The sequence below is a fragment of the Rhineura floridana genome, chromosome 5 (genome assembly GCF_030035675.1).
Source record: "Rhineura floridana isolate rRhiFlo1 chromosome 5, rRhiFlo1.hap2, whole genome shotgun sequence".
Lineage (NCBI taxonomy): Eukaryota > Metazoa > Chordata > Lepidosauria > Squamata > Rhineuridae > Rhineura > Rhineura floridana.
Window position 1 is genome coordinate 168,744,549 of NC_084484.1, and position 12,861 is coordinate 168,757,409.

The following is a 12,861-nucleotide window of genomic DNA, read 5'->3' on the forward strand; positions in this document are numbered from 1 at the left end:
TGGTGTTTCTTATCCTAATCCAGGAATGAGGAACCTGTGGCCCCCAGATGTCACTGGGCTACAACTCCCATCATCCCTCACCAAGCTGACTGGGGCTGACTGGAACTGAAATCCAAAACATCTGGAGAGTAGAAATGGTGGAGAACTTCAATTCAATTTGAATTTAAAGCCAAATTTATCACATTCACACTTTCCAAAACTATATGGGAATCGAAACATAGCCATCCTTTGAAATTTGCACTTATCCAAATTTTGCCATGCAGTTCTCCAACTAAGAAATGTTTGCAAAACAATGCATATATTAGGGGAAAGTGTGCATAAGAATGAATATATGAGTGGAAGTATACAAAAATGCATTATCATAGGAGAAACTGGTTACACAAATGTGTTCATTCGTCAAAACTGCATACAAAAATGTATTAGAAGAAATTCACACTAAACTGCAGAAGAAGAATTTTATGAGGATTTTTTTAAAAAAAACAGCAAATTGCTGCTGAAATGTTGGGAACAAAATTTAAGATTAGAAAAAAAATAAACGGAGAGAACCGAAACTGACAGCTCATTCTATCCATACTGGAGGGCCACAGGTTCCCCATCCCTGCCCTAATCTGAAACCCTTTGTGATCTGTGATGGATATTGTCAAGCTCCTATACAATTGTTTCAGTGGAGGAGCAGCTCTGCAAATGCAAAGGAATGTGGCTGCAGATCTTCCCCTTTTCCCAAAATGAGTTCTCACAAGCCAGGACACTGTGTCTGTAACAAATCAATGGGATAACCACGGGCAATGCCATCAAGCTTCATGTCTAAATTAGGTTAGCTAGCATTTTTATTTATTTTATTTTATTGTTTATTTATTTATTAAATTTATATCCCACCCTACCTCCCAGTAGGAGCCCAGGGTGGCAAACAAAAACACTAAAAACACTCTGAAACATCGTTAAAAACAGACTTTGAAGTATATTAAAACAAAACATCTTTAAAAACATTAAAAACATCTTTAAAAACATTAAAAACATCTTTAAAAAACTTTAAAAATATCTTAAAAAGCAATTCCAACACACAGACTGAGATAAGATCTCTACTTAAAAGGGTTGTTGAAAGAGGAAAGTCTTCAGTAGGTGCCAAAAAGATAACAAAGATGCTGCCTGTCTAATATTTAAGGAGAGGTAATTCCAAAGGGTAGGTGCCACAAAACTAAAGGTCCACTTCCTATGTTGTGCAGATAAGATTGTATTTGCAGGAGGCCCTCACCTGCAGACTGCAGTGATCGACTGGGTATATAAGGTATAAGACGATTTTTCAGGTATCCTGCTCCCAAGCCATATAGGACTTTGTACACCAAAACCAGAACCTTGAACTTTGCCCAGTAGCTAATGGGCAGCCAGTGCAACACTTTATTTATTTATTCCTCATATTTCTAACCCACCCTATTTCCAATAAGCTCAATGTAGCACACATGGGTGGGGTTACCCTGTTACCATCACAATAACTCTGTGACATAGGTTAGGCTGAACTGAAATTTGAATCCAGGTCTCCCCAATCCAAATCCAATGCTCTAACCACTTTATCCTGTTGGGTCTTGATTATAAACTATCTAGCTATAGCTATCACAATTTAGATGACAAAATGTTCTGCACATCATGGTATGAGTAATTTGGGGGTTTCAATCTCCATTAGTGACTGCGAGTATAGTCCAGGGCAGAGATAGGCAATTCAGTGTATCCAGGTATTAACAGATTTCAACTCCCATCAGCCCCAGCCAGCAGGCTCAAGATGAGGGATGGTGAGATTTGTGGAATTTGTAGGTCAACATTTCAAGGAAACCACATTAGCTACCCCTGCTCTGGATTAATGCAGGATATAAAAGTATACTTTGTGGTGGAACCCCAAGAGATTGGGGACCAGGAGAAAGATGCTGTTCTTGGGCATCACTGACATGAAGAAAAGTGCTGCACTTTCATTACAACAAGGATGGTTGGAATATGACATTTTAAAGAAACAATTTGGCAAGTAGCTTGGTTTTCTTGCATGAGTCACTAGGGCACAGGACTCAGAGGTTAACTATTATGTGCATCGTACCCTCTGCACCCCTTGCTGATTAAAAGGACTACTATGGAACCTCCTGTCTGAGTGCTCCAAAACTCCTCGGACATGAAGCTTCATAACCTTGATAGGTTTCCGCTGAGCCTTGAAGACCTGCCTGTTCAGGCAGGCCTACGGGATCTCTGGGGTGGGTTAGTTTTTAATGCTGTTGATTAAATGTAAGAGGGGTGATTAGTTTAATTATTGAGTGTAGTTTGTACTGGTTTTATATTGTATTTATTTTATTGTGTTATTGTACGTCACCTAGAGTGGCCGTTAATTCGGCCAGATAGGCAACTCATAAATAAAATTTTATTATTATTATTATAACATTATGTAAAGAGAATTTCCATTTGTCACAGTAGCCCTGGTTATTCAAATATCATCCATAATCTCTGGATATTCTGACAAGGCTATTAATTTGAACAACCAAAGCAAAGAAATAAGGAAAAAGTCTTCAAGAGAGGGAGCCTTCTTGGTTTGCAACTGACAGAAACCAGTTGCTTAATAAGTTTAAGATCTCTTATTTAGTTGATCTGAAGCTGTTCTCCAGGTAGACAGCATCACATTGGTTTTGCGCTTGTACCAATATATACTTGCCATTCAGGTCGAGTGGCCTCTGTGTCGATAACTGTCCCAACAGGAGGGTTTTGCAGGCTCCTGTTGGTCTCAGTGAAGAAACGACAAAGACATTTTTTCCTGACCACAATCATAGACAATTTGGGTCTCCTGATATAAAAGGAAAGACATTTTAAAAGGTGAATAAGCAGTTGCATGACTAATCACACACTCTTTGCTTTGCTTATACTGCTAAATAGGTGATAAAGATCTAGGCTTGCTCTTAACATCCATTACTGTTTCTGAGTCTTTGGCAAAGGGATGATATCACCACAGAGTGGACTAACACAAATGTAATGCTGCCTTGTCTCCTAACAATGGAGATGAATCCTCCTGCTCTTTTTCATGTTCTGTTTATCATTATTTCTATACCAACGTTTTCACTAAGCATAATTAACTCCAAACCAGTTTCCATCTATTGTGGCTTGACCTAAGCATGGCTTGTTAAAGAGCTAATGCGGAACATACCACTAACCATGGATATCTTTGAAAATAAACGGGTGGGAAAATTCACTTGCAAAGAGGAGGAAGAGAGGAGGAGCTTGCTAGACATTTTTAACTGCCTACCTGATAAAGACAAATGGCAGGACAAGATCTATTTACCTGCCATCACCAGTGCATTCATCAAGGACACTTATTATCTGAGGGACTTCAAAGTCCACCACCATCTTCAGCTGTCCATCTCCAACACCATCACGATACACTATTATGCGTGCAGGTAGCTGCCCGTTATACGTTTGCCACTTACTTATAGCACCTACAGAATCAAAAGGAGGAAGAATGAATTATGTAACTGGTTCCATGTGGAAACAAGCTTACTACATGTGAGCTCCCCTTCACATTTACAAATGCTGCTTACAGATAAAACAAACAAAAAGTAGTTTTATTTGCAGCTACAAAGAATATTGCTTTAATTGCAGTTTTAAAAGGTCTGATGCCATTTGCTTGAGAATGAATGAAGTTAGAGACAGACAACAGATCGGTCTTCCCCAGCCTGGTGCACACCAGATGTTTTGCACTACAAGGCCCATCAGCCTCAGCCAGCATTGCTGTACTAGCTGGAGCTGACAGAAGCTGTAGTCCAAAACATCTGAGGAACACCTGGTTGGGGAAGGCTGCAATAGGTTCAGCACTGAAAATGGTATGATATCTATTGAAGATGGTTGACTACTGCATGGTGTGTACCAAGCTTGGGGAATTTATAACTCAAGATGTTGTTGGACTACATCATCCTTGACCATTCACCATGGCTAAGGCTGATGGGAGTTCAACAACATGTGAAGGACCACACATTCCCCACTAATGATGTATACAATAATCCCATTGTCTTCTCTGGAAAACACATTTTCCAGACTGATGTAGTATTTCAAAATCCTCTTTGCCAAGACACACCAGTAGCACCAAAAAACCAAACATACAGACAAACCCTACACAGCTGGCATCCCAGCAGACTCAATAAGCCTCTACTATAGCTGCCTAGTCAAGTATCCGGTAATCCAAAATAGACAGCCCATGAACTGTGCTTGATTTGGCAGATCACACAAGTATGGTGTACACCAAAGGCAAATAGTTTCAGTGCCTTCCAGTTAGCATCTGAGCCCAATTCAAAGTGCTGCTGCTTCCCTTTAAAGCCTTACATAGCTTGGGATCCAAATATGTGAAGGATCGTCTATATCACCTCAAGGAATAAATCTTTAACCCCAAAGTCACACAGTCCTTACCTTTCATGCAGACCTTTAAACAATCTGCAATGTTTGACCCTGAATTTTGCAGCATGCAGCGAGAGTACCACCTGGGCATAAAAGGAAAGAAAGCTAGTTTCAAGGCTATTAAGACATTGCTATAGCAGCACAGTCTTATGAGACTCTCAGATCTATACAGAGTCCTCTACTGCCTCCACTGAGGTTCTATACACTCCTACATCATCCAGAGAAACTGACAATAGGTCAGGGTTCTTCAAAACTGGGGAGCTACCAGCTGCAGACCCCTATTATCTTTACTTGCATTTACAGTAAATTGATTCAGAGATATAGACCCACATACTTGTGGAACAAATGCCAATGCTTTGTTCCCATTTCCCATGAGAAAGATTGAAATGGCAGCAAACTGGCATTCATCACCCAGCACAACAACACAGCAGCCAACAGTAATGTTGGAACTACACCTTCGCGTTACATAGCCATCGAGCCTTTACTGCAATGACACACATAACAATCTCCTGAGAAGTGTCAATCTTGTGAATTAAGAATCTTACCGGGTAAGCTGGAAATTAGTGCTGGCCACGAATCCAATAACTGACATTCCTTTGGTCATGGCATCTTTGTTGACATCAATGCCAACCACCATGAGTGACTTCAGCTGTTGAATAAATAGCAAACAGAATCAGAGGCTGCATATAGGTCATTATTTGTCTGAACCTGTGGCACTATCCATGCTCCATCTCCAGTGGCTGAGCAACTATACAGCCATATTTGCAGAGGATCCCCAAGTACACCTCTTGGGTTGTGTAATGCAGGTGCTCTGTGCACAGTGGGATACATATGGCCATAAGGCACGTTTCCCCAAAGTAGTACTCATGGGCACTATGGCAGCCATACCTAAGAACAGAGGTGGGAAACCTCCAGCCTCCAGAGCAATAATGGCTTCTGCAGGGGGTCCAGTTTGGCCTGGGTGCCATTTCCCCCAAACAATGCCCACCTGCCTATCAACTGATGTCACCAGTGTTGTCTGCTGATGGGCGAGAGGATAAGGTTTAATCCTGCATTGGCTGCACAATCCTGTTCTCAGCAAGGAATAAGGCAGCAGGATTTAATCACTGCTCATCAATTGAGCGGGGATTAAAACCCTGTGCAAAAGTGTCCTTTGAAGGAGCTCATGCTTGTGAGCTATTTCAAAGAGGCTTTTGCAAAGGCTTTAAGACAGCTCCTGTGCTCGTTTCCTCAGACAGGAGCTATCTTAAAGCCTTTTCCAATTCTTGGCAAGCTTCTCTTTTAATTTTCCAAGATCAAGGACTTAAATTTTCCAAGATCAGGACTTCATGGCCTCCATGACAACCATGGGTCTGTCCCAAGTAGTATCTGGCCCCACTCATGTTGCTGGCCACACCCTGGACCTTGTTTTCTGTGTGGAGGGGGATGATGGTGATCTTGGTGTGGAGAAACTTTTTGTAGTTCCTTTGTCATGGACAGATCACTACCTGGTGGGGTTTAGACTCACTGGGACTCAGAACCTCTGCAGAGGTGGGGGACCGATTAGGATGGTCCGCCCCAGGAGGCTGATGGATCCGGATGGTTTCCTGATGGATCTTGGGGATTTTCCTGCCACCTCGGCAGGCGATTCTGTCGAAGCTCTGGTTGACCTCTGGAATGGGGAAATGGCCAGGGCGGTGGACATGATCGCTCCTGAGCGTCCCCTCTCACGAAGTGGAGCCAAACCGGCCCCTTGGTTTACCAAGGAGCTGGCGGTGATGAAACGAATGAGACGGAGACTAGAGCGACGTTGGCGGAAGACTCGGAGCAAGTCTGACCAAACACGGACTAGAGCCTCCTTGAAGGCCTATTCCGTGGCAGTGCGGGCAGCAAAGAAATCATTCTTTTCTGCCACCATTGCATCTGCAGGGAGCCGTCCAGTGGAGCTGTTTCGAGTGGTCAGGGGTCTTTTACATTCTGCCCCCAAGAGGGTAATATAGATCACTCAACAGCCCACTGTCAAGAGTTTGCACAGCACTTTGCAGATAAAGTCGCTCAGACTCGTTCCGACTTAGACGCTATAATTGATACAGTCTCAGGGGATGTAACTTTGGCTCCTGTCTGTCCAATAATGATGGATTCTTTTCAATTTGTACAGCCCGAGGATGTGGACAAGATCCTTGGAGAGGCGAGAGCCACCACATGTCTGCTAGACCCTTGCCCTTCCTGGCTTATAAAAAGTGCCAGAGAGGGACTGGCTGAGTGGGTGGGTGGAGTGGTTAATGCCTCCTTACACCAAGGCAGAGTTCCAGGTTGCCTAAAGGAGGCAGTTGTAAGGCCTTTGTTAAAAAAGCCCTCCATAATGGATAATTACCAGCCAGTGTCCAATATTCCATTTTTGGGTAAGGTAATAGAGTGTGTGGTGGCCTCCCAGCTCCGGGGATTCTTGGATGAAACAGATTATCTGGATCCATTTCAATCTGGTTTCAGGCCTGGTTATGGGACGGAGACGGCTTTGGTCGCCTTGGTGGACGACCTACGCAGAGAACTGGACAGGCGAAGGAAGCTGTCTCGGTTTTAAACCAGTGTCTGGCGTCAGTGGTGGACTGGATGTGGGTGAACAAATTGAAGCTTAATCCAGACAAGACAGAGGTGCTCTTGGTCAGTCGTAAGGCGAATCAGGGAACAGGGATACAGCCTGTGCTGGATGGGGTTACACTCCCCCTGAAGACACAGGTTCGCAGTTTGGGTGTGCTCCTGGATTCAGCGTTAAATTTGGAGTCCCAGGTTTCTGCGGTGGCCAGGAGTGCTTTTGCACAATTAAGATTAGTGCGCCAACTGCGCCCGTTCCTTGAGCTGTCTGATCTGGCCACGGTGACACATGCCTTAGTTACATCCCGTTTAGATTACTGTAACGCACTCTATGTGGGGCTGCCTCTGAAAACTGTTCGGAAACTTCAGTTGGTACAACGTGCTGCAGCCAAAATGTTAACTGGGGCTGGTTACAGGGACCATACTACCCCCCTGTTAAAAAAGCTCCACTGGTTGCCAGTCTGTTTCCGGACACAATTCAAAGTGCTGGTGTTGACCTATAAAGCCCTATACGGCTTAGGTCCAGGCTATTTATCAGACCGTGTATGAGCCTGCCCGGGCCCTGAGATCCTCAGGAGAGGCCCTTCTCTCAATACCCACATCTTCTCAAGTACGACTAGTGGGGACGCATGAGAGGGCCTTCTCAGTGGCTGCCCCTAGGCTTTGGAATTCCCTTCCTAGGGAGGTAAGAATGACCCCCTCTTTGCAGTCCTTCCGCCGACAAGCAAAGACCTTCCTATTCCAACAAGCCTTTGGAATTGAAAGCTAAGGATAGGGCGTGAAGGGTGCTGCGTTGCTAATGTCTATTATCTCATTTTTAAACTAGTCTGAACTCTTTTAGCTATATGTATGTATGGTTTTAATATTGGAAACAGTTTAATCTTATTTTAATGTAGACTTTGTATGTTTTTAATTATATGTATTTTTTATCTGGAAGCCGCCATGAGTTCCAGTTTTGGAAAAATGGCGGGGTATAAATAAAGATAATAATAATAATAATTAAAGGAGGAGGCAGGGAGACTTGGAAGAGGCTTTTGCAAATCTCCCCCAGCCCTTTAAGTCCCTAATAGTAGAGAATTAAAAGGGAAGAATAGAGACACTTGGAAAAGGCTTTTGCAAGCCTTCCACTCTTTTCCCTTCAAGTCCCTGATCTTGGAGACTCAAGGGAAGCACAAGTGATTTTGATAGGTGGGTGACCTCACCCACCTGCGAAATCCATGTGACATCATACTGGCATCATGTGATTGACACCTGTCAGATTTGGCCCACAAGGCAGAATCTGATAAGGATCTGGCCCATGGAGCCAAAAAGGTTTCCCACCCCTGCATAAGAACGTAAGAAAAGCCTGCTAGATCAGGCCAATGGCCCATCTGTTCCAGCATCCTATTGCCACACTGGCCAGCCAGATGCCTACTATAAACTTGCAAATAGGACCTGGGTACAACAGCACTCTCTGCACTTGTGATTTCCAGCAACTGGCATTCAGCAGAATACTGCCTTTGATTCTGGAGATATTATATAGCCATGACAGTGTTGGCGTGTGTGCGTTGTTGCGTGAAACAGCATACATTATGTTGGAGTTAAGTTGAGCAAGAAACTTCTTCAGAGCATGTTAAGAGTCTTTATTGAAAGACATTAAGGCCAGAGGCTTAAGAGTAAATACATGTAGAGATTCTTCAGTCACCCCCCTTCTGGTACATCTCTCTCCATAGATAAACACAAAAGACAGCCTCTCAGCTCAGAGGCATAATTCTGAAGACGACAACACACAGACTCTGCTAGAACTTTCCCAGTCGCTATCAGATGGCTACCATAGCAACGGCCCTGGCAGTCCGTTCCTAGACAGGGCATAGGCATAACTCCCCCTTAACCTCAGTTACGTCTTCAAACTTGCAGGCTTCATGGAAAACTACTAGAGACAGTAATGCCTACTGGTCACCAGCCCAACAGTTCCCCCTTTTTCCATTAAGACTGTAAAATACACATGAAATACATCTCCATAATACATAGTCATACAGTCATACATTTCTACAATACCTCTTGCAATACATTTCAGTACATTGCATCATATATTTTCAGTTCAGTACAGTTCAAAATTACATCTCAGTACAGTTCAAAACTTTATTCACTCAAACTTTGGTTCATTCCAAGCCTTGTCACCAGTTTGCCAAATTTCTCCTCACACAAAGGCTTGGTCATTATGTCAGCCACCATGTTGTTAGTGTCACAAAATGTTAGGTTAACAAACCCCTGCTGCACAAAATCCCTTACGTGAAAGTATCTGACACTAATATGTTTTGTTCTCTTGGTATGAGGTTCTGATGTGGCTATCTTAATGCAGGTCTGATTGTCTTCATATACAGTAATCGGAAATTGCATATCAATGCCTATCTCCTGCATGAGCATTGCGAACCATTGTAGCTCATTACAGGCCTGTGATAGGGCCACATACTCGGCTTCTGCACTTGATGTTGCAACCACATTTTGTTTCTTGCTGCTCCAGTCAATGCATGACCCGTGCCACATCACAACTATGCCAGAGGTTGACTTACGACTGCTCAGCTCCCCTGCATGATCTGCATCCACAAAACATTCAAGACCTCCTGTCTTTGCTCCTGACAAAACCAGACTCTTTGTCTTCGTGCCTTTCAGATAATGCACTATCCTTTTAATCCCTTGCCAGTCAGCCTCTGAAGGATGCTCTACCTTCCGGCTTAAAATACTGACTGCATTACATATGTCTGGGCGAGACACCTTCACCAAATATTGCAATTTCCCTATTATGCGCCTGTACTTCTCAGGATCTGTACAAGGCGTCTTCTGCACATTCTGTTGGAAAGCCACAACCATTGGAGTCTTCACAACATTGCATTCTGTCATGTTGCATTCTTCTATGATCTGATTTATTTTACTTTCCTGACTCAATGTTATGCTTCCGTCTTCTGCACGCACAATATCCGTGCCTAAATAGTGTGTGACAGGCCCCAAATTCTTTGTGCCCACCTGCCTGCCCAGTTGCTCATTAAATTCTTGTTCCTCTTGCTGCTCATGATAAAAATACATGATGTCATCAACGTAAACTGCACAGAACGTGGTTTTCATCCCCTGTCTCTTTATATACACACATGGATCTGCCTTGCATCTTTGGAATCCCATTCCATGCAACACTCTGTCCAATTTCTCATTCCAGCAGCGTGCACTTTGCCGCAGTCCATATATTGATTTATGCAGTTTACACACGAACCCTTCCTTTGACACAGAACCCGGAGGCAGTTCCATATATATCTCCTCTCTTAAATCACCATGTAGGAATGCTGTCCCTATATCGTAGTGATTTACACTCATGTTCTGCATCGCTGCCAGCTTCAGCAGCACACGAATGGACTCATGTTTCACAACCGGGGCGAAAACAGCATCATAATCTGTCCCATGCTGCTGGGTGAATCCCTTGGCAACCAAACGTGCCCTGTACCTCTGTACTTCCCCGGAACTTGCTTTCTTCTTCTTAAACACCCATCTGCAACCTATGGCCTTTTTACCCATGGGTAACTTTACTAATGTCCATGTGCCATTCTTTTGCATGGCTTATAATTCTTCCTGCATGGCCTGCTGCCATTTGTGCTGCTCTGCCTCAGGCATCAGCCTGATTGCTTGAAATGATGCTGGCTCTTCTAGTTCTCTGTGAACTTCCTCCATCTGGGCAGTGAATACCGATGGCATGCCTTTTACGGCTGTCTGTTTACAGCCCTGACCGTCATTCCCTTTCCGCCCCATTGAACTCAAGGCATCAGCACACTTCACACCCATGGACATTTTAAACTGTGAATCATTAAGGCTTCCCTGCAAACACACTTGATCTCCCCTCATTACAAAACATTGGTCTTTGTGGAACAAAATTGAATAATTACAACTCACCAGTTTTCTAACTGATAAAATATTATGAGCCAATTCCGGAACAAACAAACAGTCTGACATTAGTCCAAGTTTGTCAAATTTCACCAGACCACGGGCTTCAACGTTCTTACGCGATCCATCAGCAAGTAAAACAAAGTCTTTCACTTCTTCTGAAACGTAAAACAAACGTCTGTCTTTAATTAATATATGGCTTGCTCCGCTGTCAAGAATAAAGTTAATTTGTTCCAAGTCTTTAGACTTCTGTTTACAAACAAAGTTCACACTTCCCTGCTTCAAGCCTCCATCCCTGGAGTTTCGCTTGATTGCACAATCTTTACGGAGATGCCCACAGGCCCCACTGGCAAAACAAGACTTCAGCCACTGCTGCTCCCGCTTGTTTTCCTGTCTGCTTTCGGCAGCCTGCTCCGGTTCGGCACATTTCTCCTCGCTTCTGACAGCTTCCACCGGCTGGGCTCTCTGCGCCTCCTGCCTCCGCTGCCATTCCTGGGACAAATCCTGCAACACGTCCCACATCTGTTTAGCCGACGGCTCATCTCTCACACACATCAGTTGAGAATCCGATAGAGCCAAGATTATAAACGCCTGCGCCCTCTGGTCTCGACGCTTCCAGGCCGCGGTCAATACCGCCGGGGGTGGTCCATCTATAATGTCCCATAAATCCTCTGTTATCAGCAAAGCCCGCATCCTCGGCTTCCAGCTGCCATAATTCTTTTCATTAAGCCGTTCCATCGGCAAGCCTCCCCCAGACAGGTTTACAGCCATGTTGCTCACCTCCGTCTGGTTCAATCAATCAAGCTGCCCTCTCTGGAACTCCGTCTGCCGTTCAGACCAGCAACTTACTCCCGTGTAATGCGCTGTGGATCTGGGCCCATAACCCCTGTTGGCGTGTGTGCGTTGTTGTGTGAAACAGCATACATTACGTTGGAGTTAAGTTGAGCAAGAAACTTCTTCAGAGCATGTTAAGAGTCTTTATTGAAAGACATTAAGGCCAGAGGCTTAAGAGTAAATACATGTAGAGATTCTTCAGTCACCCCCCTTCTGGTACATCTCTCTCCATAGATAAACACAAAAGACAGCCTCTCAGCTCAGAGGCATAATTCTGAAGACGACAACACACAGACTCTGCTAGAACTTTCCCAGTCGCTATCAGATGGCTACCATAGCAACGGCCTCAGTTACCTCAGTTACGTCTTCAAACTTGCAGGCTTCATGGAAAACTACTAGAGACAGTAATGCCTACTGGTCACCAGCCCAACAGACAGAAGCCTGCTTTGTTGGGGAGAAAAAATACATGTAAACAAAAATACTTACTGGTATCTCAACTCCCCACAGCTCCCCTCCAAGTTTACAAATGATCTGCATCGCAATTTTTGTGGCCACGCTCATCATCATTCCTTGCTTGCTCAGGGTGCGAGCAAGGACACACTGGCTAGGAATAGGATGCTCAAAACTCAGGAACTTCTTCACAGCGTCATAACAGTCCTTCTTATTGGAAGGCAGGACACACAGCACCTAAAAATGGCAAACCAGACAAGCAGGTTCAATCCCTGAGATTTACTCACAAGGCAGGCTTGATCCATCATGACATAACTGGAGCTCTCCTGGGGCAAGACCACAAGGGGCAACAGCAGCAGGAAAGGTTGGTGAAAGAAAGGCTTAACTCCTCCTTTCCTGCTGATAACTGCCTCTATCCCAAAGCTGCTTTTCAGCCACTGGAAGCAGGTTGCTAGGTTTTTCTTAAATGTGTTTGCATGTAACATGCAGTATGGCCAAAATATTAATTGAAAAGAGTTTCCAAATCAGCAAAAACTGCCAAATTAATGAGTGGTTACCTGCAAGAGTCATCAAAAACATTTATTCTCTTAGCTATACGCTACTGCATTAATGACATAATTAGCAATCACCCACAATGTGATTGCTAATAACATCAATTAATACAACATGTGGTCAATTAGCTGTTTAACC

At 44.0% G+C, this 12,861-nt stretch overlaps 1 protein-coding gene across 6 annotated transcripts in view; it reads right to left on the reverse strand.

The window, feature by feature from the left end:
• Nucleotides 1–12,861, reverse strand: part of PIWIL4 (piwi like RNA-mediated gene silencing 4) — a 63,743-nt gene that overhangs the window by 2,032 nt on the left and 48,850 nt on the right. For all 6 annotated transcript variants that reach the window (XM_061628796.1, XM_061628797.1, XM_061628798.1 and 3 more), the window contains 5 exons: nucleotides 12,208–12,408; nucleotides 4,956–5,059; nucleotides 4,423–4,493; nucleotides 3,305–3,458; nucleotides 2,684–2,812 (listed from right to left, as the gene is read on the reverse strand). In XM_061628796.1, coding sequence (XP_061484780.1) covers nucleotides 2,684–2,812; nucleotides 3,305–3,458; nucleotides 4,423–4,493; nucleotides 4,956–5,059; nucleotides 12,208–12,408 — 659 coding nt within the window. The remainder of the gene's footprint in view (nucleotides 1–2,683; nucleotides 2,813–3,304; nucleotides 3,459–4,422; nucleotides 4,494–4,955; nucleotides 5,060–12,207; nucleotides 12,409–12,861) is intronic.